This window comes from Paroedura picta, chromosome 13, assembly GCF_049243985.1.
Source record: "Paroedura picta isolate Pp20150507F chromosome 13, Ppicta_v3.0, whole genome shotgun sequence".
In the NCBI taxonomy this organism is placed as follows: domain Eukaryota; kingdom Metazoa; phylum Chordata; class Lepidosauria; order Squamata; family Gekkonidae; genus Paroedura; species Paroedura picta.
The window spans coordinates 1272333-1299599 of NC_135381.1; the positions used below are offsets into that span (position 1 = coordinate 1272333).

General features: G+C 52.2%; 1 protein-coding gene and 1 long non-coding RNA gene across 5 annotated transcripts in view; one reads left to right on the plus strand and one right to left on the minus strand.

Annotated features, from left to right (window-relative positions):
* Positions 1 to 26796, plus strand: part of CORO1C (coronin 1C) — a 49903-nt gene extending 23107 nt beyond the window's left edge. For 3 of the 4 annotated variants that reach the window (XM_077309109.1, XM_077309111.1, XM_077309112.1), the window contains exons 3-11: positions 11358 to 11480; positions 17136 to 17265; positions 18025 to 18206; positions 18965 to 19084; positions 20474 to 20578; positions 22040 to 22185; positions 22315 to 22372; positions 22482 to 22727; positions 23634 to 26796. In XM_077309109.1, coding sequence (XP_077165224.1) covers positions 11358 to 11480; positions 17136 to 17265; positions 18025 to 18206; positions 18965 to 19084; positions 20474 to 20578; positions 22040 to 22185; positions 22315 to 22372; positions 22482 to 22727; positions 23634 to 23753 — 1230 coding nt within the window. In that variant the 3' untranslated portion in view covers positions 23754 to 26796. The remainder of the gene's footprint in view (positions 1 to 11357; positions 11481 to 17135; positions 17266 to 18024; positions 18207 to 18964; positions 19085 to 20473; positions 20579 to 22039; positions 22186 to 22314; positions 22373 to 22481; positions 22728 to 23633) is intronic. The other variant, XM_077309110.1, reaches the window with a different exon arrangement.
* LOC143823141 (uncharacterized) lies at positions 18 to 7244 on the minus strand. Its single transcript, XR_013226388.1, has 4 exons — positions 6806 to 7244; positions 5115 to 6060; positions 2141 to 2343; positions 18 to 382 (listed from the first exon to the last, which is right to left on the minus strand). It is a non-coding gene; the product is annotated as an uncharacterized LOC143823141 (long non-coding RNA).
* Positions 26797 to 27267: the final 471 nt, after the last annotated feature.

Sequence of the window (27267 nt, forward strand, 5' to 3'; positions counted from 1 at the left end):
AAAAAATTCAGCAAAGAGAAGAGCCCAGCTTGTATTTGCTTAGTCGAATTGAATTCTCTTGCTGCTGGCATCACATTGTTGGTTACATTGTCTGTCTCATTTCATTATGGCTGCTGGCAGGGGGAAAGAACAAGCTCCTTGTTGCTGGGGAGATGGAGACCCCTGTTTCGTAGGCTGGTGGTCCCCGTCCTTTGCACTCAGATTTGAAATTGCCAGTGAATTCCTAGATTTATCATTGACCTTTCACGGGGAAACTGGAGAAAGCTCTGTGGGAAAAGGGTCTTTCCAAATGTGTCTGATTTTTAAAAGCCCTGCTTGTCTGTGCCCTGCTTCTGGCTTTAGCGATGTGTCTTCTGGGTGGGGTCTAAATTCAGAATTTGCCCTGAAAGCAAACCATTGTCTGTTTAGTAGGACAACAGCAGATAAAAGGTACAGCGTCCTCTAGATTTGAGGCCCTTCATCAGAGAGAGCTTGAAAGCTCATATCCTGACTTTCTTATTGGTACTTTAATATGATGTTGGACTCGAATCAAGACCAGAGTGCCTGCTGTCAGAATCTGACTCCCTCCAGTCACTACTGACTGTATTGATTTTAAAAGCAGTGCCCTTTTATCCCTTCCTCCTTCATCTCAGCGCCAGAGATCTGCTGGCTGGGTTTTGTGTTTATTGGTAGGATATTCCATCCAGTCTTTTATTGTTTGTGAAATGTGATGTGTGTGCACAGTATTGTAGAGCAGGGGTAGTCAACCTGTGGTCCTCCAGATGTCCATGGACTACAATTCCCATGAGCCCCTGCCAGCAAGCGCTGGTCAGGGCTCATGAGAATTGTAGTCCATGAACATCTGGAGGAGCACAGGTTGACTACCCCTGTTGTGGAGAATGGTCAGGTCTGCCCCAAGGAGGGTACAGTCTAAAATAGCCCACAAAGAAAGATATCGAATTCATGGTGGGGTGAGGAGAGAGCATTGCTGGTGTGGAGAATCGCCTTAAACCCCAGGCTAAGCTGGTAGGTTTCTCTGTGGGAGCCTGCTGCATGGTCCACAAGCGTCCTCTTTGGGGTGAAGAAACACTCCAGGAGGTTGTGGCATTGAATGTTAAATGATGTGTGAAGCTGTCAGATCCTGATTTGTCTAGTTCAGCATTATCCTGCATAGTGCAGGGGGTTGTACTAGATGATCCAAGAGGGCCCTTCCTACTCTAGGATTCTAGGGTTCTGTCTCCTGGGAGTGACTTTCCTGGTTCTCAGGCAGAGAAGCATGTTTTTCAATCCTGCTTTAACTATTTGAGATGCCCAGGCTTTTACTCAAGACCTTTTGTATGCAAAGCAGAAGTGAACCCAACCACAAGAACAGCCTCATGGCCAGAAGGGGCCCTTGGTAAGAAGAACCACATTTAGCATGTGATAGATGTTGGTGAGGGCCAGGCAAGGGAATGGGCCATTAATGGTTCCAATGTGAGGACACCGCACAGAAATGTCAAAAGTGTGAGAAACTGCTTTCCTAAAGAGGGTCTGAGGCACGCTGCAAGCCCTAGTTTAGAGAGAGCCTGGTTTAAATCTTTGAAATTGTCTTCAGACCCTTGGCTCATTACTGAAATAGCCATTTTTGTGTCCTCTTGTTATTGATGTCGGTGGGAAGTCCTAGTCCTGACACGTTGTGCCTGAGTTATGGCAACCCCGTAGGGACTGCAGCTCCCATGAGCCCCTGCCAGCAAGGCAAAAGCCAACAGTGCAATGAGTAGGAGCACCTAATCTGGCAAGCCGGGTTTGATTCCCAGCTCCCCCACATGCAGCCAGCTGGGTCACAGAAGCGTTTCCTGAAGTCTCCAGAAATTTCCTTCCTGAAGTCTCTCTAGTTTTAATTCCTCCAAATCTCTGTCCCCTGTTGTTGTTGGGTTTTTTTTGGGGGGGGGGGTACACTTTCCTCCCTGTCTATTTTCTGCTCGGGAGGGGGATTTAAAAAACTCAGAGGGAAGTTTTAGCTCATTTTAGACCTCCAAGGAAAAGAATGCATTTCTTCCCACCAGCTAACGTGGAAGGGGGCCGAGAGCGCTTTACACAAAAAAGAGCAAAGGGAACCATAGCATATGTTACGCAATGCCTGAAGGCACATGTCTTGCAGCATGAGACTGTGTTGGCTCACCTGTGGTTCAGCAGAGCAACCTAAGAATTTCTGCACAGCCCAAGCCATGCTGAGGTTGCCAGTTCTGATATCCTCACCCTGGCTGGCTCATTTCTTTCCATGCTGGTGCTCATTTGAACACAGCCTTTCATATTGATGCTCCCATCGTCTTTGCTTTAGTTGGCTGCTCCCATCTCCAGCAGATGCGATGCATTTCAGGGGCTCTGTGTAGCAGACACACACACACACACACACACACACTGCTCATAGCTCTCAACAGTTGACAGGAGCCATCAAGGCCACATAAACAGACCAGATTTTAGGGAGAAGCCCTGCAGATGCCCTGTTTGGAAGCCGGCTTTGAAGGCTGCCATAATTCCTTTCATGCTCAGCGACAGCCAGCCTCCCAGCCGTCCTTTCCTTCCACCAAGCGTGCAAGTGGAACGGCTTGTTCATTGGCCTCCCACCCCGCTCGTGTTTGTATCGCATCCCTGTGGCTGAAACGGTAACAATGAGCACAGCCCGAAGCATAGAAGCTGCACAGCCCACCTGGGTCAGGCCAGGGGTGGGGCTGCCCTTCATTATGCTTTGTGGTTTTGGCTGTGCTTTGATGATGCCCTGGCAAATCGTTGTCCATTTCCTGCTCCCCAAATATATGGGGCAGTTCTTCTTTGCCTCGGAGGGTTTGCTTCCCTTCCCTTCCCGTCTCTTCTCGCTGCCTCCACCCCCCCCCCTCCCGGCTGCTGCTGCGGCTGCTGCTGCATTTCGCTGCCTCTAACAGCAGCCGTCAGGTTTTTACCATATATGGCCATCCCAGCTCTTTGGGTCGGGGAGACATGCGTCCTGCATAATTTCCACCCTGCGCTTTGATTGGCCACTTTGAGCCTGGAGAATGGTGGGAGAGGAGCCCCGGCTGTAGGGAAAGAGAGAGGAGCCCCTCTGAGTCAAGTGGGCACGGATGATTAACCCTTTGCTGCCTGGGTTCTCTCCCCCCCTCCCTTCCCCACACCCTGTGCCGGTGACCTGGCAGGCTTGATTTGTGTTCCTGTGTGGGAGGTTTAACTAATGCTTACGTTATCTGTGAAGTCCTCCCGTGTGAAACCCTTGGCAGCTGTGGTTGCAAAAGTCTATGTGTGGAATTAAAAAACAGTGGGAAAAAGAGTGCCACTCAAGCATCTCCGCTCCCTTCTTGGCTTTGAAGCAGGGAAGGGGGGGGGGGCGTGGGGCATGCCGGGAAGGGCAGCAGGCAGAGCTTGGCTGCAGAAATCAGTGTTTTTATTCTGTTGCATCAACTGCTTTTAGTCGCCCCCAGCTCCCCCCCGCCGCCGCCGCTGCCATTTTTAGGTGGAATGGGAACTTTGAGGAAATGAGCCCTTGAAATAAGGTCCAGGGTTGCAGGAGTGCTGAGTAGCCCAGGACGTCCGTGGTGGGCTCCCTTCCACAGATCAACCAGGGCCAACCCTCCTTTGTCCCTGAGATCTGATGAGCCTGTAAAGGGGTCTGCAGGGGTCTGGAGCCCTTCCTTATGGCCGTGCTTTGCTGGAGATGGATGGCCATGTTCTCTTGATGTCAGGAATGCACTGGCAGGGCCAGGTTTCTTTGTAGCGGAGAGGTTCTTCAGACTGGTGTGCCTTAATGCTATAATCTGTTCTGACTGAGATGCAGTGGGCCTTGGGGCAGGGCGGGGGATGGAGGAGGAAGGTGCTGTCAAAGGGCACATTTTACTTGCCTTATTTGTTCATAGTCTGCCTTTCTCTCTGAGCGTGAAGGTGCGTGATGAGAAGTAAAGCACAGCCATGTAATTGAAAAGCATAAGCAATGCAATAGGGCTAGGATTACAAAAAGTAGGAAACATGGAGGAAAAAGTCAGGCATGTCAAAGAGCCATCAGCAACAAAACACTCTCCTGAGCTGGATTCAGGTGGGTGACCCGGTTGATCTGAACCAACAGGATAAAGTTGGAGTCCAGTCAGGCACCTTGAAGACCATTCTGAGTATAAGCTTTGCATGCACATGAAGGTGCCACTTTCCTGAGCAAAATAGCTTTTAACTGTTAGGAAAAGGGGCTAGAAGGACCTTCCCCAGAAGACCGTTCCACCCATGTGCCCTAAGTGCTGCAGAATCTCACCTGTCTCGCGTCTAGTCACGACCCCTCACTAGGGTTTCTAACCTCCAGGTGGCACCTGGAGACTCCCTGCTATTTCGGTTGGTATCCAGATGGCCCAGATCAGTTCCCCTGGAGAAACACCCCCTTTGGAAGGCAGACAGTATGGGGTTATGCTCTGCTGAGGTTTCTCGCCTCCTCAGACTCTGCCCGCCCCTGGCCCTGCCCCCAGAATCTCCAGGTATTTCGCAACCCAGAGCTGGCAGCCCCACCCCTCACCCGGTAGAAGTGCAGGGAGGTTTTTAATAGTTTGTTGATTTTAACTGCTTATGCTGCTCTGTGATATTCCACTTGGTTAGGTCACCTTGAACACGTTCTCTGGACTGGTAGCCTGCATCTGCTCTAAATAAAAGAATGGTGGCACATGCAGGAGGGCCTTGATGCTACGGGGGGCACCAGGCATGTAGTGCTTTCAAGGCCAAAGCCAGCACTTCTGGTTGCACCCGGGAACTGGCTGGTGACCAGCAAAGATGAATCAAGGTCGGTTGTGGGTCCTGGCCAGAATCGTGCGAACTCGTATCGGTCACCTTTTGGGCGAGTTGCAGTTTCTGAGCACTTTTCAAAGGGAGCCCTGTGTAAATTCCTTGCAGTAGGCATGAGTAAGGCATGAGTAACCATGGCCAGATCCTTTCTGCACTGGAGCTGGCACGCCAGCTAGAGACGGTTCGGTTTCTCTCCCTTTGCGCTCTTTGTGGTCTCCCAGAGCCCGTTCACAGAAAGGCCCCGTCAGCATTTCCTCAAGGAAACGTGTGCAAGCTGTTACACGCCACCGAATGCAGAAGCCGTCTGCTCCTTCCCACCCTTGAAGCGTGCTTTCTGCACAATCTCTTACCCAGGCTGCCAAGTGATGCAGTGCTATAACTCGCTGTTCTCCTAGGAGAAGCCGCCATCTGGAAGGGAATTTCTCTGTGGTTCCATTTGTAGACAGTGTGAAACCTCAGCCCTTTCCCCAGTCCTTCTGAGCAGCACCTGATTCCTTCATTCGATCCTTTATTTGAACTTTACACACACGTGTGCCGTATCACAAGCTGCAACTCCGATCCCTGGACGCTCTTCCAGTGGCTTAGGTGGGCGTGCTAGCTGGAGTCTTTACTAACTTTGCTGCTGCTGAGGGGCTGTCAGCGCTTCCACTGTAAACGTGGCCTAAGAAAATGTTGGTTTTTAGTTCAATGACTGGGAGCAAAAAAGACCCCTCGTGTTTGGGAGGTACTGTTTGTTTTTCTGGGAAGAGACCTGATTTGGAAATTGCTTCTGTCATTTGCCCCTTGCAGAACCTCGCTGGCTTCAGAAAATATCTGCCAAATATGTCATATTGCTATCAAGAGCAGTGTAGAAGCAGCTAGAAGTCCTGGGTTACTTCTGGATATTAAAATCTGTAGGAGACAGATCAGAGGAATTGCTTCAGCCATCTTACAGATACTGGCCTGGTGTGATGCTAACCCTTGAGCCAATGAGGGCAAGTTTAGGCCTGGAGTTATCACCAAAACATCACACTTCAAACTTTGCCCTTTGTGAGCTAATCAACTCTGTGATGTGAAGTTTGTTTTACAGAAATGATTAGTACCTGATGTGTGTTCAGGACCTCTCCCAGTTCACTGCTACGCCAACATAGTGTCGTGGTTAAGAGCGGTGGCTTCTAATCTGGCAAGCCGGGTTTGATTCCCCACTCTTCCACATGCAGCCAGCTGGGTGACCTTGGGCTAGTCACAGTCCTGATATTGCTGATCTTGGAGCAGTCCTGTCAGAACCTTCTCAGCCTCACCTCCCTCACAGGGTGCCTGTTGTGGGGAAATAAAGGGAAGGCGATTGTAAGCCACTTTGACACTCCTTCAGGTAGAGAAAAGCGGCATCTAAGAACCAAGTCTCCTTCTTTTTATTTGGCTGCAAAGTAACCCTCCCCAAGGTCTATACTACCTCTGTGCTTCCCGAGAGTGTGGCAAGAAGGTCCCAGCCTTTTGATTTTCCCTGATGGGAAACTGATGGGACTGTGGGTCAGTTGCAGAGCTTGGCGTGCAGAAGGTCCCAGTTCAATCTTTGGCACCATTTAAAATGAATCTGGGAGTAGGTTATATGAAAGACTGTATCTCAGACTCCGGAGATCTGCTGCTGGCCTGAGCAGACATGATTGACCTAGATCAGGGTGGCCAAACTGTGATTCTCCAGATGTCCAAGTCCTACAATTCCCATGAGCACCTGCCAGCACATGCTCATGGGAACTGTAGTCCATGGACATCTCCAGTCACTCTTTGGCCACTCCTGAGCTAGAGAGACCCATGTTCTGATTTGGTCTAAGGCAATTTCCTGTGTATGTTCGTGGATCCCATGAAAAGTCCCTAATCACCCGACCTAGAGAATTTGGGCAGTATGGCAGCCAAGCGCGTGAAATTTCTCTGCGTTTCCCAGTGCAAAATATACAGCTTGCAATAGCAAAAGGGCTGTTGGAAACTAGTTTTATAGCTAAACGGTTAGAGAAGATCTTTAGAAACCATTGTAGCTTTATTAGAAACACACAGATATATTCACCTGCTTTACAAGAACTAGATCAGGTATTAAAAAGTGCCCTGCGGATCCCCCGGACTCCTTTCCTTCGTCTGGCAAGGTGCTCGTCTGCCCGTTGGATGCAGCAGTCTCAGCCGGCGGCCGTCTCCTCCCTGAAATGCAGCATCTCTGCCAAGTGCTGGATTCTGCTCTGGCAAGCCGTTGGCAGTTTGCTTTTGCTGCGTCTGTATCTGACTCCGACGGCTGATTTTGCGGTGGGGCCCTGTGCATCACCAGCGACGTTCCAGAGCCGACATTCCATGGAAACTGCCCCAGTCACAAAGCCCTTGGTGCTCCTACCCGCCACTTATCTCCGCTCGGCTAGAAGCGCACGGCGCTGGGCGATGAGGTCACCCAGCTGCTTCGTTCCTGCTCTCCGCACGGGGTGGGGGTCGGCCCTCGTGACTGGCCGTGAGCGACCGGCCGTCTGGGGACACTCCTCAAGCCCTCCACAGAGCTGTGAGTCAGGATGTTAAAGGACACGAGGCCCGATAAACAAAGCCCTCGCTTGGGCCACGCGAGGATCCGTCCTGTGCAAGCTCCAGAGGGGGTTGTTCCTGGGGAGGGCTGGGTTGGACCAGGGCAAAGAGCATGGTGGGGGCGCCATAGGAAACACCCCTTGGCACGCAGAGTGATTAAAAATGTGGAATTCGCTGCCAGTGGATGTAGGGAGGGCCACAGGAAGAGTCAGCTTTAAAATGGGATTAGACTGAGGGGAACCTTCAGTCCTCTGCATCCCTGAGCCAGGAGACAACATCAGGGGAAGATCTCGAGAGCAACTGGTGAGGCAGGAGGCTGGACTAGATGTTCCTGGTCCAGTTGTGGCTCTTCTTGTATTCCAAAGCTGCCATTTCCTCCAGGAGAACTGATCTCTGAAGACTGGCGATCGATTATAATTCCAGGAGGACTCCAAGCCCCCTCTTAAGCTTGGTTCCTCCACAGAAGAGGAATTGCTGTGGGGAAATGGGAATGAATGGCAATTCATCATTTCCTTCCCTTTCTTTGTCAGTTTTCCACTTTAGACCCAGTGCAGCCTCTCTAAGAAGGATGCTGCCTTTGAGAAATTACCTTTTGTTGCAAAAACACTCACACAAGCGCACACAAGGCACTTTGCAGCAAATGTGTAACCCCCGGAGGGTTGCTAAGTAGTTCTTAAGCACAAAATGGTCTGCTAGATAATCCACTTTCCCTACCAGTGGCTCTGGGCCCTGTGCAGGATGGCTTGATGACCTTCTCCTCAGCAGAGGCTGCTTCTCCTCCCCTGCTCCCAGGCCCCCCAGCCCCCCCCCCCCCCCGATGCTCCCACACAGCTTTTGTGTTTACAAACTTTTGTTTTTGCACACAGCTCTCTTTCCATACCAGATCTCTCTCTCTCTCTCTCTCTCTCTCTCTGTTTGCCCGCGAGCATCCTTGGCCTGCCAAATCTATCTGCCTCTTGGCTGATACCTCCTCGCATTCCAACTCTGTGCTTCGATAGAACTTGAACTCTGCTAGGCGTGATGTTACCGGTGAAAGATGCAAGTTTCATCTTCCCAAATACAATGTGAGCTAAATGTGTTTAGAGGCCTCTTGATGACAGCAGCCTTACCATGATCCATCCCTCTTTGGGGAGCAGCCTTGTTTACTTATCTTAACAAGGGTTAGTCATGGAGAGCCTGGCTACTTGCCGGATGACGAATGGCCATTTGTCATGGTCGGAATCGGCAGGGCTCTCCTCCTTGAAGGCCCAGGGCCTGGGCTATGAACCATCTGGTGTCGGGAGACGTGGGGGCTCTCTTATCGATGCAGCCCTCCTTGTTAAACGATAAGCAGCCGCTGGGCTGGCAGTCTGGGGAGTGGGGAACGTCAGACCCTAGAGAAGAAACGGCAGCCCGTCTGGAGGAGAAAAGCTTAGCTTGCCTTTCAGGCCCATTTTCTGTGACCAGCTTCCTTCCTCCACTCTCTTCTTCCACATTTGGATCGTGGAATGAGCCAGTTGATGCTATTTCCTTACTTTAAACAGTGAGGATGAACTCCACCCCCCACTCCCCACCACCAGTTGGAAAACCAAAATTGATTTTAAGCCTGTCTAGTCAGAAATGTTCCGAATAGCGTTTTGGCCACTCTGATTTGATTGTGCCCTTGTCTGGCAAATTCCTTCTGCAATAACTTTTTAAAAGGAAACCGCAGCTGTCTCTGTGTAACATCCACCTCCCTGGATTGCCATAAACCTTCCTCCCGCGATTTGTGCTACTGCTGGTCCAGAGGGAGGTTTCTAACAGTCAAATGGATTGCTACCTGAAGACTCCACCAAGGGCCTTCTGATTTGTGCATCAGAATTTTGGGGGGGAGGGGGATCACATCTTCATGGTGGATCATGTTGTGAAAAATAGTCCCTCAATTTCATCACATCCGGGAGATCTCCAGGGCCCCCCCCCCCCACCTGGCAGTTGGCATCTGTAAGCGTTGCAGGTGCTCTCTGACGTAGATGCTTTGTTGGTATTCCTATGAATCGCTGTAAGGAGTGTAATTTCCTTTCAGGCACCACATCCCTTGTGGAATCTGTTCTGCATATTAACAGTTTGATACGGTGCGCCTTGCCCGGAGAGCCTGAGCTTCCGTTATTTGGCTTTGCCGTGACTGCTGCGAACGCCAGCAAATCCGGGAACGGATGGTGGAGCGTGTCCGTTCCCCGGCCGGAGTCTTCAGGTAGCAATCGTGTGTCTGGCCACCTGGTGCCGTCCTGCCCTCTTCCCTTGGAGCAAGGGTGCTGGCAGAAAGGAGCACCTCGCCCGGTTGGCTCACGTGGCTGAAATGTGGCAAACATTGAAGTCTGTTTGTGCAACCATGCTTCGTTGCATGTTCAGCTGTTTTCCTGAAGACTTGTAGCCGCCTTGTCGGACCATCGGTCCATCTGGCCTGTCTGTTCAGACTAGCCACGGTTTCCTGACATCTCACGCAGAGGGGTCCTTCCCAGCCTGCTGTCCGGAGATGCTGTGAGGGATTAACCCTGGAGGCTGTTAATGCAAAGCGTGTCCCACCAAGCGGCAGCCCATAATGTCAGTCCAGGATGACGTTTGGCTTTTGCACTGCATCGTACCCTCCTACCTTGTCTATTCCTGATAACGACGTGCATATTTTTTGTCTGAAGGCAGCGATCCAAGATAAGGGCCGGGACAAGCTGCTGCCAGTTTGGGGCTGAGTGACGCCTGCTGATCAAGCAGGAAAAATTCCATTTTGTTCTCGATGGAATTTGTGGAGCTTCCCAGAAGCCATTATATGGAGATGGAGCAGGACGTCTCTTGGGAACACCCTGGACTGACAGGCAGATGAATGCAGAGTCCCTTTGGTTAGCCTTTTTCAGTCTGGAAAGAAAGATAGCAAGAGCAGTATGTACTGGCTGATTCCCCCCCACCCCCCACCCCCCGATTGACACATGAAGGCGTATCTTGATTTGCTGAATGCTGCCGTGCCCTGTGGTTTCATCTGTTCGGACATTACCGAACCAGGTGTGTTCATTTATTTGTTGGAATTTTTCACGGGCGTCTCATCCCATTGATCTGCAGCTCTTTTGATGTGAGCTTTAGAGGGGGAGATCTTTTTTTCTCTTTCACCTTAGAGGTGCTTCCTCGTCGGGGGGGGGGGGGTGCATTCATTTTGACTTCACCATGCACCCGTGCCAACTTTCCTCTCCTAGGTTATGGTGTGCCTGTTCCTCGGTGGCTGATCTGTGTTCTGTCTGTCCTGCAATACTGCCGTGCCTTTCCAGCCTGCTCCGTGGATCATTTATATCAGGGGTAGTCAAACTGCGGCCCTCCAGATGTCCATGGACTACAATTCCCAGGAGCCCCCTGCCAGCATTCGCTGGCAGGGGGCTCCTGGGAATTGTAGTCCATGGACATCTGGAGGGCCGCAGTTTGACTACCCCTGATTTATATTCTGCCTTTCAGTTAAAATATTCAGAGTAACTGCTCCGAAGTTGCTTAAGAACCAAAATATAAAAGGAAATCACACACAACGAAAAAGCTGCTGTTGGGTAAGAACAGAACAAAGATTGTAATAGTAGCAGCTGATCAACTCAAGGGAATCAAGGTACCCCCCCCCCCCCAAGGCTCTTTGGAGAAGTATTGCTTTGGCTCAATGCCCAACAGAGAGGGAGCCAGGCAGACTTTCCATGGGTAAGAGTGCCACAAGTTTGGGGCTGTGGTGCTAAAGTCTAGAGGCTACCTAGGACATTCCAGATGGCGAAAACACATGGAAGAAAATCCATATCATTACGTTCCTATAGAATTTCAGCCTGTGCCGAGTTCTAGCCAGGAGCTCTTCACACGGGTGAAGGTTGCACTGACCCTCTGCAGGAGTGGGGGGCTAGTTAAAAGGGCTTCCGGATTGGTAGGGCTCTACACAGCAGCCCTGTGGAAACTGCAGACTTGTTTTGTGTGTGTGTGACGTATACATTTGACCCCTGAAGTTTTCTTATTGTGTGTGCAGTACTCGAATGCTGACTCCTGTGCTGTCTTTGTCCTGCACATTACAGTGCTCTCTTCCCTCTGTCCAGACAGGTAGAATCGACAAATCCTACCCCACTGTCTGCGGCCACACAGGACCAGTGCTGGACATAGACTGGTGTCCCCACAATGACCAGGTTATTGCCAGTGGCTCGGAGGACTGCACCGTTATGGTAAGTGCATGAAATGAGCGCACCAGAAAGCTGGCTTCATAATCTTATGGGCCCTCCATTGTGATGTTGGCAACCTTGACAATGACCTCGGAGTGAATGCGCTACTCTAGGCTGTATTTTTTGAAGAGAAAAGGAAGCTGATGGGGAGGGCTACAATTCAAAAAAAAAATTCTTTATTAAATCACAGTGAGAGCCAGAATGAGGTTCAGATTGTTGCTAATTTCCAGGGCGACCACTTTCCTCAGTGGCCCCTGACTCTTATTTACAATCACTAGGTAATTATGTCAAAATGTATCTTTCCATGATATTTTATAACCTTTAAGTATCAATCAGACCATTGGATATGGTAGTAAATTCAGGCTCCTGTGCAACAAGAGAGCCAGCATGGTGGCGTGGTTAGGAGTGCGGATTTCTAATCTGGAGAGGCGGGTTTGATTCCCCACTCTTCCCACACATGCAACCAGCTGAGTGATCTTCGGCTAGTCACAGTCCTGATAAAGCTATTCTGACCCAGCAGGAATATCAGGGCTCTCTCAGCCTCACCTCCCTTACAGGGTGTTTTTTGTGGGGAGAGGAAATGGAAGGCGATTGTAAGCCGCTTTGAGACTCCTTCGGGTAGAGGAAAGCGGCATAGAAGAACCAATAAATTCAGAGTCCAGGAGCACCTTTAAGACCAACAAAGATTTATTCAAGGCATGAGCTTTCGAGTGCAGGCACTCTACCTCAGACTAAGAACTCCCTCACTATGTTTGGGAGTCCTTAGTCTGAGGAAGGGTGCTTGCACTCGAAAGCTCACACCTTGAATAAATCTTCGTTGGTCTTAAAGGTGCTCCTGGACTCTGATTTTATAGAAGAACCGACTCTTCTCTTCTTCTTCTCTGCGTTTTGTGGAGGACCCACATGGCCCGGTCTTGCCAACCCAGCTTCTGCACACGGCACCATCAGGCGCACCATTCACGGCTCTGCTACTCGGTTGGTGATTAGTTCTTCCACCCACCAGCAGTTTGAAACTGCTGATTTTAACTAGTGGTTTGTATGTGTTTCATTGTGCTCCTGGAAAGTCAAAAGGCTGCTAATAAAAATTTTAAACACATTCTACGTCAATAAACAGTCTATGTTTAAACAGAGGAGACTTGAAAGGCCTGTTTTAAAAAAAGAAATGCATAAAGGGATTGTTTAGGGGGCCAAGGTGGGCAGTAGCCCTACCCTGTTGGTTTTTCTCAACTTCCAGAGAGATTTCCAGTGGAATGTGGCCATACGGTTGCCTGATGAATCCTCCTACTCTGAACGCTCTCTTTGAAGAGTGATTTTTCTCATGCCAAACAATAAGGAACTGCTTAAGTGCGGATTCTTCACCCACTTTTGAATGACAGTAATGGACTGCAGGCTTCCTACTCGGCTGGAGAATGCTGGATTAGGTCATGGTTTTGTGGAGGGTGCCATATGGGTCTTCTCAGATGGGAAGATCTGGTTGTAGCCTGGAGCCAGTCTCCCTTTATAAGATGAAGAAGAGTTGGAAGAAGAAGAGTTGGTTCTTCTGTGCCACTTTTCTCTACCTGAAGGAGTCTCAAAGCGGCTTACAGTCGCCTTCCCTTTCCTCTCCCCACAACAGACACCCTGTGAGGGAGGTGAGGCTGAGAGAGCCCTGAGATTACTGAAGAAGAAGAAGAAGAAGAGTTGGTCCTTATATGCTACTTTTCTCTCCCTGAAGGAGTCTCAAAGCGGCTTACAGTCACCTTCCCTTCCCTCTCCCCACAACAGAGAGCCTGAGAGGGAGGTGAGGCTGAGAGAGCCCTGAGATTACTGAAGAAGAAGAAGAGTTGGTTCTTATATGCCCCTTTTCTCTACCCGAAGGAGTCTCAAAGCGGCTTCCAATCGCCTTCCCTTTCCTCTCCCCACAACAGACACCCTGATATTCCTGCTCGGTCAGAACAGCTTCTGTCAGTGCTGTGGGCAGCCCAAGGTCACCCAGCTGTTGCATGTTGGGGAGCACGGAATCCAGCCTGGCTCGCCAGATTAGAAGTCTGCGCTCCTAACCACTACACCAAGCTACGATGGTGAGGTGCTGGTTTGCCTCGACCTCCAGGTTGGCAAACATTTCAGAGAAGCTTTGGGCCCGTTGGCTGCTCCATGAGCTCATGGTATTACCAGGCTGATTATGCCAATAAACTGCTGTTAGTTCAGATGAGGAAAACCGACAACCTCAACCTTGGCTTGTGGATGTTATGGCTGCCACTGGGCATCTGAGGCCCAGCTGGACTGGAAGATGGAATAATCCCCCACACACAGACTCTCTCTCCAGTTCGTGAAGCAGGAAGGTTTTCCTTGGTGACCAAGGGCCAGCAACACGGTGTACCTCCAAGCTGGTGAACTCATTGAAGGGCCTGGAACACAGCTGACCTCACTTGTTTAAATAATGTGAAATCCACTGAAGAACTGAAGAAAACAGAGTAGCCAAGAGGGGAAAGTGATCCACAGCCGAATACGGGCAGGACGCAGCCAGGCTGAGCCTTCATTGCTTGCACGTACCAAGAGAGTGTTTCCCTCATCAGTGAGTTGGCTGTGACTTGGTCCAGCGCAGCTGGGATTCAGAGCCAGTCTTCCAGACTGCAGGATGGGTCTTCAGTTTCGCCCTAGAACTTTGCAGAAATGGCCCCAAAGAGCGTTCCTTTGCATTTGGCTGTCTTTGCCAAAACAGTCTTCTCTTGCTGGCTGCTGCTTCCGCATGTTCCTTCCTCTCCTCCCCTGCAAACATGGATGAAGCGATTCTACCAGTGTCAGGAATATCTAGGTGATATTAAAGGGCCAGAGCCACTGCCTGAGGGTTATTTGTCTCAGTATGTGTCCTACAAGGAAAGAAGCATTTAACAGGCCGATGCCTACAGCCAAGTCCTGTGCGCCAAAGCTCACTTCCTCTCTGATTTGATCCCTCACACACAAGAAGGAAGAAAGAAAGGTGGTGCCCCACCCTGTTTAGGAATGACTGGGCTGGCTCATTGAGGAACAAGCTGACCTTTTCCTTCTGCTCTGCTCTTGATATGAGAGTTTCTGTTTCTCTTCTGCAAAGGATTACAAGAGCCTCATTTCACCAGAGCCTCATGGACCAGCCTTGGCTGGTGTGCTTTTAGGGGGTAGCTCCGGGAAAAGGGCAGAGAGAAGAAGGTTGGTTTTTATACCCTGCTTTTCTCTACCCGAAGGAGTCTCAAAGCGGCTTACAGTTACCTTCCCTTTTTCCTCCACAAGAGACACCCTGTGAGGGGGGGGGGAGGCTGCGTGCACTTCTGACAGGATTGCTCAGTCAGAACAGCACTAATCAGGACTGTGACTAGCCCCAAACCTCCTCTGAACAGTCTCTTGCCTTGAAAGCCCTGAGGGGTGGCCATAAATCAGCTGCCACTTGGCAGCACTTTGCAAGGGATTTGCGATGTCCCCCACTCCCTGTGAAAGGATTATCAGAGCCCTTGCCTCCTCTGATCTCTGCTCCTTCACGGCCCTGCCACTGACATGTGCGTGACCCTGTGGGTAACCTCCTTCCTCCTCCTACCTGGGGGAAAGCTTCCTGGGACGAGTGCTCTCTCTAATCCCATTACATTTCTCTGCTTCTGCAGTGAAAGCCATGGACTTTCTCTCCTTCCCTCCTAGGCCATGTGGCTGTTTTTAATTCAGGTAGAGCACCGAGAGGCATTTTTACAAAGGGCCATGCAGGATGGCTACTTCAGCATACAAAATAACTTGGTTTCAGTCTGAAGGGTCCCCTGGCACGAAACCATTTAAACCGCTGGCTTTCCTCCTTTGACATCATCCTGGCCCCCAGAAGGGTTTGCTGCACGGCTGTAGGAGCTGTGGCCCGTAGGGAGAGCACCTACTTGGTTCTGCAAGGGACTCAGCCTTGAACCTGGCAGGTCGTCATTTCTCCTGGATCAGGCCTCACTGCATTGCACACATGTTCGTTCTTTTGCGTGAATTTTCGCTTTGGAAGCGTGGAAGGAGCTGTACGAATGGCCAGTCATGTATTACGAATAATAAAGCACGGGTAAATAAATCTACTGACAAAGATTCTCACCCCTTTTGTGGAACATCCACATAAGGGGCGAGCATCCCTGCACTCAGGGTAGTTGTCAGACGCTGGGGGTGGCTGTGCTGCCCCCTGCTGGGGGATGATTGAGCTTCCTCAGCGTCTGACCTTCCCTGCACTCTAGGCTGCTTTCGTCCAAGAGGCAGAGCTGGCCAGGAAGGGCTCAGGGGAAGATTCCCAGGAGATGCCACCTCCTTGGGCTGCGCTTCTCGAAAGTGGCATCACCCTCTCGCTCACCCTCCGTTTGTTACGATTGACCTTTCTGGGGTTTTGATTTTTTTTTTGTTTTCACTGTGGCCAGTTTAATATTTAGGGCTAGTTTGCACTGTCTACAGCTTTATGCTTACTATTTTCTTAGGCCTTTTTATGTCTCCCTTTTCTTCCTAACTGGGAGCCCAAGAGGCTTATCAGACTGTTCTCCTCTGTCCTGTTTCCCAGCAACCTTGTGAGGTAGGCTAGTCTGTGATGGGCCCTGGGTCAGTTGGTGAACTTCCGTGGTGGAGTAGGAATACTTGTCTGTCGCTCTAACCACTGTGCCTTTAAAAAAAAAAAGTAAGCTTAAAATACTGGAAATAAATAACGATCCTAATAAAGTCCTTGGCCCTGCTCTGGATGGCCCGATCCCATCGGCTCCTTGAACCTAAGGAGGGCTGGCTCTGGTGGGTCTTTGGATCCTGAATTGGAAGATAAAAACAGGGTGCTCTTCTCTTCCACCTTTATTAGGGGCATTGAAGGGACTCTGAACACGGCTGCTTGCTCAGGTCAGCCCACAACCCTCCGTGGGGCTGCAATCCAGGCAGGCAGCCTGTCCAGGGAACGGGGGAAAACATGCCTAGAGTTGGCTGGGGGAGGGCCCCATTCTGGCGGTGGGCCTGGTGTGGTCTGGGAGACCACCATCTCCATCTCACTGGGCGAGCGTGAAGTGGTGCAGCCGGGCAAAGAGGTATCAGGGAAGAAGTGACCTGAAGGGAACTAGGGGGCCTGACCCCAGGCAGCAGGGCGCTGTGGTGATCACTTCTGAAAAGGGTTATCGAAGGGAATGCTGAACTAGTCCTGGAGAGGCCAAGATTCAGATGCATGATCTGCCACCAAGTTTTCTGGGGCCTGGGGCTCCCAACCTGGTGCTTGTGGGCACCATGGCATTAGCTGCCACCTTCTCTGGCGACTGCCCAGTGTTCTTAGGAAGTGGGTGGAGTTAAATGAGCCTCTTGCCCATCAGGGCTTGTGATTGGCTCGCAGATGAAAGGCATTGTTTCATCAGCAGCTGCTTCCATGGGGTTGGTTTTATTCTGTCTCCCTTCACTGCCTCATGGCTTTACAATTTTTTTCCCGTCTTTCCTCTCTCTTTTGGGCTCTTCTGTGTGGTTGGTGCTGATTCCTGCAGTTGCCATTTTGTTGGCGAGCTCACTGCCACCCTCTGATAGAATTCCAGATGCGACCACAGGCTTAGACAGGTTGGGGACCCGGATCTAAACTACGGTCAGGTTGTGAGACTCAAACAGGGGTGGAAGAGCCACGGACACCTGCCTTTTTGAAACTGACAGTGCTCCATGCAGTAATTTTTCCCTCCCTGTTTACAGGTATGGCAGATTCCAGAGAACGGACTCACGCTCTCCCTGACGGACCCTGTGGTCGTCTTAGAAGGTCACTCCAAAAGAGTGGGCATCGTAGCCTGGCATCCTACAGCACGCAACGTCCTCCTCAGTGCAGGTAGGCCATGGACCCGTGAGTGGGGGACAGGTCTTGCATGGCTCCCCTGAGTGGGGGACAGGTCTTGCATGGCTCCCTTGCAGCGGATCTGCACTTTCAGCGGATCTGGCCCATTATGCACTTTCAGACAATGCACTCCCAACGTCCTTTTGCAGCTGGAAAATCAGGAAAATCTACTTCTAAACTGCATTGAAAGTGCATTATCCAATGTGTGCGTAATGAGCTCCTTGAGCACAGCACAATGAAAGCGTTTTCCAGATTTGTGGGTGTTCAAGCCTGTGGTATCAGGACCTGATGTTTATACAACCCTCTGGAGCCTTCATGGTATTCCACACTCCTAGTGATCCTTGAAACCAGCTTGTAAGGCAGATCAGCATTGCTGCCTCGGAGTATTCAGTGAGGGTTGCTGGAGGGGGAGCCCCAGATCGCCTAACCAGGTCGTGGCTGAGGCACATTCTGTCTTCCAGCCCCAAACCTCCTGGCAGTTTTTCCCTTCCCAACAGCACCGTTGTGGCTGTGAGCGGCTGTTTTGTTCTTGGCTGCGCTGCTGACTTGAACACTTGAATGTCCTGCTTCCTTCTTCCGCGGGTTGGCACTATGGAGAGGCATTCCAGCTGGCCTGGAGGAAGATGGGTTTTTATCCCCTCATTTCTTGTCTCCTTAGAGAAGGCCAACATGAGGAAATGCGGTTTCTTTGGTGAAACGCCAATGGGATCGCCCACGTGTAAACACACAGCACTAACTTTGCTCCTCTTTCAGGCTGTGACAACGCCATACTCATCTGGAACGTGGGGACCGGAGAGCCTCTGATAAACCTGGATGACATGCATCAGGACATGATTTATAACGTGAGCTGGAATCGGAACGGCAGCCTCATCTGCACGGCTTCCAAAGACAAGAAAGTCCGAGTAATCGACCCCCGGAAACAAGAAATTGTCGCTGTGAGTATACGTGGTCCCAGAAACAGGCAGGTGGGGGTTTGTTGGAGGTTTTGCCCAGAAGAGCCATGTTTTGCTAAAAACTAAGTGTGTTGCATGCCAGAAAGCCAAGCGGTGTGCTTCATATCCACGGTGTGGACTTCACCTGTGTGGAGGGGTTGTGGCCCAGGGAAAGAGTGTTTGCTTGCTTGGCATGCACAAGATCCCAGGTGCAGCCCCTGACACCTCCAGTTTAAAACGGCTGACAAAGACCTGACCATGGAGAGTGGACAAAACAGACCTTGAGGGGTCAAGGGGAGTACAGGCTGTGATGAACCAAGGCAGTAGGGATTCAGTAGAAGGCAGTAGGGATGGCACAAACTGCATTTTTGTGGCTTGTTTTGATTTGTGGTTTATGGCCAAAGCACTAACCAATGTGAACCAGGAGATTGCTTTGTGAACCAAACTGGTTGTGACAGTGGAGGAGCGAGAGGGTTGTGAGTGTCCTGCACTGTGCTGGGGGTTGGTCTAGATGACCCAGGAGGTCCCTTCCAACTCTAGGATTCATGAACCAGCCCAAATTCATCCTGAACTTGCGTCCGTGAGCCAGTCCACGCCCATCCCGAGAAGGCAGCTTCATGCATTACCGTGTGTGTTTGTGATCTGAACTGCTGAGGATCAAATTCATGCTCAAAACTAGAAGGCGTGAGATGGGGCAGGGGGTGGCTTCTTGCTGAGTTTTAGCCATTTATTTACAGTCTACTATTCTTCCTTTCTCTCAGGAGAAAGAGAAAGCACATGAAGGAGCACGGCCCATGAGAGCCATCTTCCTCTCTGATGGGAATGTTTTCACCACCGGATTTAGCCGCATGAGTGAAAGGCAGCTGGCGCTCTGGAACCCGGTAAGGCTGGCCTCCCTGTTGGAGGGGAGGGGGCTGAAGTGTGGGGGGTGTGCACAGAGTCCACTAGTGGACAGTCGTGTCTGCTTTGTTGTCTCTTGGGGGAGGGGGGGAGTTGGATTTCCATGACTGATGTTCAAAAAGACATTTCTTTTAGGCTTGGGCTGTGCTGGGAGGGGTCCCAGTCTGAACCCCCCCCCTCCCGAACCCTTCAAACAGGGTCTGCTGGCTGGCAGCCATTCCAGCAGTCCCTTTGGAAGGGGGAAGGAAGGGTTTCAATGGCCAGCTGCCATTTCAGGGACTCATTTCGCTCCCCCCCCCCCTAAGGATTACTGGAATGGATAAGAGCCCACCTGCTGTACGTCTGCAAGCCCTTCTGGCGGCCCATTTCGCTTCCCTCCCGAGGGTTGCCAATCATTTAAACTTAACGGCTGATGGGCGGACCGATCAAAAGAAATACTGCTTTACACAGAGAATGCTAAAAATGTGAATTTGTTGCCAGAGGATGTCGTGATGGCCACAGGAATAAACAGCTTTAAAAGATTCATGGAGGAGAGGTCCGTCAATGGCTACTAGCCGTGGTGACTGAGAGGAATTCCACATTCAGGGGCAATCTACCTTGGAATCTCAAAGCCAAGGAGGCAATAGGGAAAGCCTCTCTGCCCTGTGGCTGGCCCTGCAGAGGACCTGGCTGGCCCCTGGGTGAGACGGGAGGCTGGACTGGATGGACCCCTGGTCTGACCCAGCAGGGCTCTCCTGATGTCCTTAGGAAGGCCTCGGCCTCTCTGCCCTGTTGCTGGCCCTCCAGAGGAACTGGCTGGCCCCTGGGTGAGACGGGAGGCTGGACTGGATGGACCTTCTCTAGTCTGATCCAGCAGGGCTCTTCTTGTATTCTTGTTTTCTTTGTCCATGATCCCCAGTGATGCATAGGGAGTTACGCCTACTATGTTCTCTGTAGTCCTTTTTTCCTTGAGGGTTGACCAGAGTCCTAACTTGTTGATTCATTAGCAGGAAAAAACCCCAGTTCTGTTGGAGCCAACCCTTGATGGCTGGCCTCAGGCATTAAGGGGTTGTTCAGCACAGCGTTCCCTTTTTGTCAACAAAGTGCAGGTGCCTGCCCTGGCCTCTCCTGGATACGCTGCTGCTGCTTGAGTTCCTCCTGCATCTTGACCTTTTGCTTGATGAGTCCTTAAACCTTTGGAGGAATTTTGGGGTTGGTCTGTAAAGCTTTCTGCAGTCTTTCTTGAGGAGGTCAGCCCCTTCCGCCAGTTCCAGAGAAGAATTTTTCCTTAGTTTTGCTGAAGCAGGTGGGGATTTCAGATTCTATAAGTCAGACTTTATATTTATATATATATAATAGGATGTATATCTGTGTGATTCCTTCCTTTCCAGAAAAGTATGGAGGAGCCCATCGCCCTCCATGAAATGGACACCAGCAATGGGGTTCTGCTGCCGTTCTATGACCCCGACACGAACATCATCTACTTATGCGGGAAGGTAGGAGGTGGCTGCGGTGCAGTTTGCGGTGACTACTTGAGAGAAGGGGATTGGGGCCAGCTGGCCCGCAAATGCACCTGCATGATGACAGCTCTCCGTGTCACTCTTGAGACCACAGAGCCTCCACAGAGCCCTCTGAGGTGTGTTTGTGGAGCAGGGACCCCCAGACCTTTCAACCTGGTGGGCACATTTGGAATCCCGACACGGCATTGTGGGACAAGATGTCCGCCACTGAAGGTGGAGCCAGCCACCAAACAATGCTGCTGGCAGGGGCTCATGGGAATTGTAGTCCATGGGCATCTGGAGAGGCCCAGTTTGGCCACCCCTGCCCTGCGGGGTCTTCATAAGTCGGCTGTGACTCGACAGCCCTTCCCACCCCCGCCGTTTCCTCTGGTAGTGGGGAAAGTTGGGGGCAGCAAGGCTCTTCCTCCGTGGAAGGGGGCCTCAGGATTCCTAAGACTTTCTGGACGGGGTTCAGGCTTTGCCAGCCTGCAAGACCTCCAGCCTCCCGACAGTGGGCTGCATTTACTTAAGGAGGAATATGAAAACCATAATTTGACATGGAACCTATTAACGATCAAAGAAGCTAGCCTTTGCCACGCCCCCTCCCCTTTTGGAAGTCATTTTTGCTCTCCTCATCTTGGGCTTCTGGAAATCATACTCAATGTAATGTTGTGTGTCTGGGCTCTCTTTAAAAACGAGATAGACAGCAAATCAGTGTCTTGCTCCAGATGGGGAGAACAGGCAAGTCCAGCTAGTATATGCTAGATCCATCGCTTTTGCTCCCAGCAGCACGAGAACACAAGAGGAGCCTGCTAGTCCCCTGGTCCTCCTTGCTCTGCATCCAGGCAGTTACCCCAGAGGCTGGACAGAAGGGGCCCAAGCAGCCTTCTACCCACTGGGGTTCCGAGGGGAGGTTCTCCTTAGCCTCTGGAGCTGGTACCCATTCCTCCAAGACAAAGATGCTCCAGCAAGCTCCACGGTCCCCTGGTGGGCTTTTGTGCAGCTTCCAGGCTTTCTGTCTTTCCTGTGTACAGTGGTGTCAAAGGAGGATGTACTTGAGATGAAATCCATTGTAGAACTGTTGCCAGTGGGGCTGGCTGTGCTTCTTGATGCTTCGGCCCCTTCTGGGCAGCCAGGGTCCAAGAGACAAGCCAAAGTGCGGGCTGACCTTCCCATCATGGGGAAGCTTGTCCACTGAGGACCTGGTCAGGCATCCTGGGGCAGAAGCGGCCTTTTAGCTGCCTGCCCCTGCAGGACTCGGCCTCCGTAGCTTGGGGCTTCTCTGGCAGTGCCGGAGTGGACAGGCCACCCTCAGCAGGCATGCTGCTTCCGGCAGGGGTTTCCAAGGGTGGTCCTGTGTGCTGTCAGATTCCGGGTGGGCTGCCAGTCTGCCTGCCTGCCTGCCTGAGGGGAGTGGCGATGCCCGCCTCATCCTCCCGCCTGCCCTTTCCCCTCCAGGGCGACAGCAGCATCCGCTACTTTGAGATCACGGACGAGTCTCCCTACGTGCACTACCTCAACACGTTCAGCAGCAAGGAGCCCCAGCGAGGGATGGGATTCATGCCCAAGAGGGGCCTAGACGTCAACAAGTGCGAGATTGCCAGGTAACGAGAGGGGCCCAAGACGGCCCCCCTCCCTGCCCGTCCCCAGCCCCTTGGGCACAGAAGCTGCCGCCTGGCACCTGCCTCCGGAGTTGGGCATGCTGAGTTGGTGGGTTTTCTCTCCTTTTGAAGGTTTTTCAAGCTTCACGAGCGAAAATGCGAGCCCATTATCATGACCGTCCCTCGGAAGGTGAGTGCTGCGTGTCGGCGTTGTCCTGTGGGCGTTGTCCTGTGCTGGTCGGGGAACAGGCGTTATCTTCTGGGGTCTTATATCTCCTTCTCCCCCCCCCCCACTCTAGTCTGACCTCTTCCAAGACGATCTCTATCCGGACACGGCTGGACCGGAGGCTGCTCTGGAAGCGGAGGAGTGGTTTGAGGGCAGGAGCGCAGACCCCATCCTCATCTCCTTGAAGCACGGATACATTCCGGGCAAGAACCGGGATCTCAAGGTGGTGAAGAAGAACATATTGGACAACAAGCCGGCAGTGAACAAGAAAAGCGAGCTCATCAGTGCCCCAAAGAAAGCAGCGGACACCTCAAACACTGTGAGTAAACACAAGCTTCTGGCCCTCAGTGTGTTTGCTGTGGAATCTTCTTGTTTCTCTATTGGGCGCTTTATTGATGTGTTGAATTTGTCGTATTTCTTGCACAGCTCTCTAGCTAAGTTCTCAGAGTCCTGTCCTGGATGCCTGGCAGGACCTGAAGCGAGGCAAGAATTAAGGATCTCCTCTAGAGGAGCAAATTCCCAGTGGTGGGATGGCTGCTGCTGAACGCTGAGGGAGCTTTTCCCCCTAAATGCCTCGCCAAGTGCCTGAGACGGCCGTGTGGTGGGGTGGGGGCTTTTCTGGCAGGAGAGCCCCTGGGCAGGTGGAGCGTCCAGGCAGCCCCACACCGAGTATGTGCTGGCAGCCTAAGGAAGCAGCCATCAAGGCGTGAATGACAGGAGCAGTAGCTCTTTGTTCCAGCAGGGGGCGTAGCGGGTGAATCAGCTGAACTAACTCCTTAGTCTGAGGAAGGGGGCCTGCACTCGGGAGCCCACCCCTTGAATACATCTTTGCTGGTCTTCAAGGTGCCTGACTGGACTCTGGTTTTATTCAGCCAAAATTGGTTGAAGGCATTTCTGGCTGCAGTCCTTCCCTGAAATCCCAGCAGCAGAGCCTGGCCAAGGCAGATCCTCAAGCTGTGGTCCGACACCTCTGAGGCCAGAACGGCCTGCTTCGTCACCTGGCCCCTGCTAGTGCATGTTTCAATGCAGCCGGGCGCCTGGGAGTGACCTTTGTAGCTAGAGCACCTTGTGTGGCCCAGCTGCTTCCCTCCCTCCCCCCAACCATCGCAACAGCACCCTTGCGTTCGGCAGGGCTGGATAAATCCCCCTGGCCACCCAGGCTCTGTTCTGCTGCCCACCAGCCGCGGCCTCTCACTGACGCTCCTTTCCTCTCTCTTTGCCCTAGCAAAACGAAGCCAAATTGGATGAGATTTTGAAAGAGCTGAAATCTCTAAAAGACACAATCGCCCACCAAGACGAGCGCATTTCCAAGTTAGAACAGCAGATGGCGAAGATTGCAGTCTGAGAGCCGTGCGGTGAGGGGGAGAGCAGAACTGTGATGCGCCAGGCGTGGGGGTGGGGGTGGGGAAGAGGTGCCCCCTCCCAGCACGACTGGACGGCTTCCGGGAGGGGGGTGCCGGTCAGGACTTGGTTCTCCTCCGAAATTCACGAGCGCCCGGGGAAGCCGATGATCCAAAGCCAACTTTGTTGTTAGGAAAAGATGATCGTTTCGTTCCTGACCGTTGCCATGCGGCCATTGCCAAAAAGCGCTGATTTGACCGTCTGCTTCAAATTAATTGACCTGAACGTCAATACTTCTGCCTTTCCAAACTTGCCTAGGATTTGGGACCAATTACCATGTTGTTTTTAAAGTACTTTTAAAAAAAACTTTACAGTTGCCAAAATCCAAAAGTAACTTTTTTTAATTTTTCTCTTTTTTTTAACCATTTTGCAGTATTTGATTTTCTTAGTCTGCGTAAACATGTCTCTGTGTTTATTGGTGCCATTCGGAGAACAAAGTGGTTTTGGCCAGAAATCTTTTTATCTTTGAATGTTCTGGAGGGAGGGTCCCACTGCAGCATGGAGGAGGGGGCCTGGTGCTGGAATCGCTCGAGCGCACTGACTTTTTCAAAATGCATCCCGGCCCCCTCCTCCCAGTGGGCTCCTGGCCTCCCCTTCCCCTCTGCAGCACAGGGCTTTTTCCAGATCTGTTTCTCCTTCCGCCGGGCATGTTGTGCTTTGGTTTAATCTCCATTCGTGCCCCAGATTGGCATGTGGTGGTGACTGCTGGTTTTCGGGCCTCTGTTTCTGCGGACGTTCCATTTATCACCCAGGTGTAAGGTTTTAAAAATATGATATTGGAGCATCAAGGACAAAATTTGTCGGGATTTTCCCCCTTCTTTCTTCCTCTCCTGTGTCTATAGCTTGCGCAGCTGTGCCTCTGGGGGGGGGGGCACCTCCTTGCCTGGGTCACAAAGGGGGACCCAGTGAGAACAAGTGAGATTTTTCTCTTTCAAAAAAGCAGCTCTCCTGTTCCCTGAAAAGTGACACCCAGAGCTTGCCTGTCACAGCTGCAGCCGAGTGGCATCCGGTGTCTTGGGCTGGAGACGGGTGGGCATTCCCCCGATGGAGGCTTTGCCGAGCCTGCTGGGAGGGGGCTGTGGGTCCCTTGGCTTGCGCCTTGGCTCTGCCTTCTGTTCTCCCAGCAAGTGGTGATGTGGCTCAGCAGAGTCCAGGTGGAGAGCACCTTTGGCTTGCGTGCTGCCATGCTGGCCCTGCTGTCTGTCAGAGCCTCCCATGCAAGCACTCCGTCTGCTGCAGCACTGGATTGCCAGCTTGCACACGCTGGGGGGCTGGTTTTGTTGGTTTGTTTTTTCCGAGGGGTTCTCACCATCAGGCTTCTGGGAGCTGTGGGGTCATTGCCTTCCTCTCAAAGGAATGTTTTAGTCATTGGATACGTGGGTGAAAAGAACCAGGTCCTGGATCCTCGGTACTCCTCTCGAGGCAGAAGCCCAGCAGAGGGCTGCCTTCACATTCGGGGGGTGGGCTTTGTGTTTTGTCTTCTCTTTGTGTTTTTCTCTGCTGCCGTCTTCTGCAATGGCCAGTGAAGAAGATGGGCCTTCGTGCCAGGAGACATCCGGACCCCAGAGATGTGGGGGCTTGGCTGCATGCCAAGCCTTGTTCATCCGCAAGGCCCGTGTCGATCCTGTGTCCGGGTGGTGATGAGTTCTTGGTGCCAGCAGCACCCGGGGGTGGGGGGAGGGGTTCGGAAGGAGGTTCCGCAGGAATTCTCACGGCTTGTGCCGGATCCGGAATGCCAGTCCAGCTGGCACAGAGCGATGCCGCCTCTCCCCTCCCCTCCCCTCCCCTCCCCTCCCCTGGTGCCTTGCAAATGAGTCGCCAAGACTCCTGGAAGAATCTTGTGGCTGGACCGTAACTGGGTCACCTTGAAGGTTATTTGGAATAATGTTATGATGTGTTTCCCTTTTTTGCACACACAAAAACACACACACACCTCTGGAAACAAAAGATGAAATCGGGACATGGCGAACCCTCATTTAGAAGCCGTCCTGTGAGCTTTTTTCTCCAGTAGTCTAGTTAGGGTTTCTAAAGTGGTCGGTTATTTAAAAATATATGGCATGTTCAAGACTTGATAGCAAGGGCTCCGGGAGGACGCTGGGTGGCTTCCATCCTGCGGCCCCTTCCCCCTGGCCACACCCCCCCTGCCCCGCCACGAAGAGGCACAGCACCTCTTTGGACCGACCGGGGCAGAGGCGGCTCCCCCCAGTGGCACAGAGGCCCAGGCGGGAAGCAGAGCAGTTGCTGGAGGGGTGTTGAGGGGGGCGCTGTGATGCGCGGCGCGAGGGAGGCTCAGGAACCAGGAGAGTCGCCTGTGGACTGGGAAAGGGAGGAGCCAGGAGAGGGGTGGCAGGTACCGATGGGTGCATTTTGAGAAGGGGAGTGGAGGGGAAGCCGCAGGGACTCTGCAGCCAAGGCACACGGGGAGGGAGGGGGCCTTAGAATCGGGTGTTTCGGTTTACAAAGTGGTAAGTGATGTTGTGTGTGGGGTACAGAAGAGAGGTAGAAAAAGACTCCTCCCAAGTTGTCAAATCCACACGTGTTGGTCTGGAGCAGCAGAGCAGAGTCTGAGTCCAGGGGCGCCTTGAAGAAGTCTGGGCAGGTGTTTTCGTGTGCGCACCCCGAATAAAGCTTGGTTGGTCTTCAAGGTGCCCCTGGACTCCAGCGCCGCTCTACTGCTTCAGTGACCTTGTTGGGGGACCTGATAAATTTTTAATCCTTGGTGGGCGGAAAGGGTCCTTTCCCCAGCGGCCTCCTCCTGTCGCTCCCAACAGCACGGGCTTCATCGAGGGAGGGGAGGAGGGATCGGGAACGGCCTCCCCGGGGGCTGCCTTTTATTCAAAGGAGCTGGGCCTGCAGTGTCTCGCTTGCTGTGCCGTCCCCGCGCAAGATCCCCGCGATGTGTTCCGCAAGGCGCCTCTTATAGAGCGGCCTGTCCAGAGATTGGCTTCCCATTCCAGAGATTAAAGAAAAATGCCATTGGTTTCATCCATCGCTTTCTTGTGCTTGTCGTTATTTCCCCGTGGAAACACACCCACCCGGGCAACTTCTCACGTTGAAAGGAGCGAGAGGAGCAGATATGCGCAGGGTGCCCTTCCTTCCGGCAACAGCGACAGAAGCAAGACCCCGGCGATCAGCGGCCCTCCAAGGTCGCCTTCTCTCCCCCAGTCAGCATCTCGTAAAGGGCTAGCCCCACTTTCCATCCCGCCCACAGTGAGCCGAGGGGCTGAAAAGCGTCCCGCCTGACACCTGCACACTCCCCCTGTTCTGCTTCACTGCATCTCAGCACAGGCCGAGCCCAGCCTCAGCCCCTGCTGTGCCGCAGCCGGAGTTCTGCCTCCCAAGAAAAGGCTGAAGCCAGCATCGTCCGGAGCGATCCAGGCTGGGCTAGAGCCGTGTGATGTGTAGTCATTGATTCCGACATTCATGAGCCACCCTTCTTGGGAGTCAGAACTCCGGTT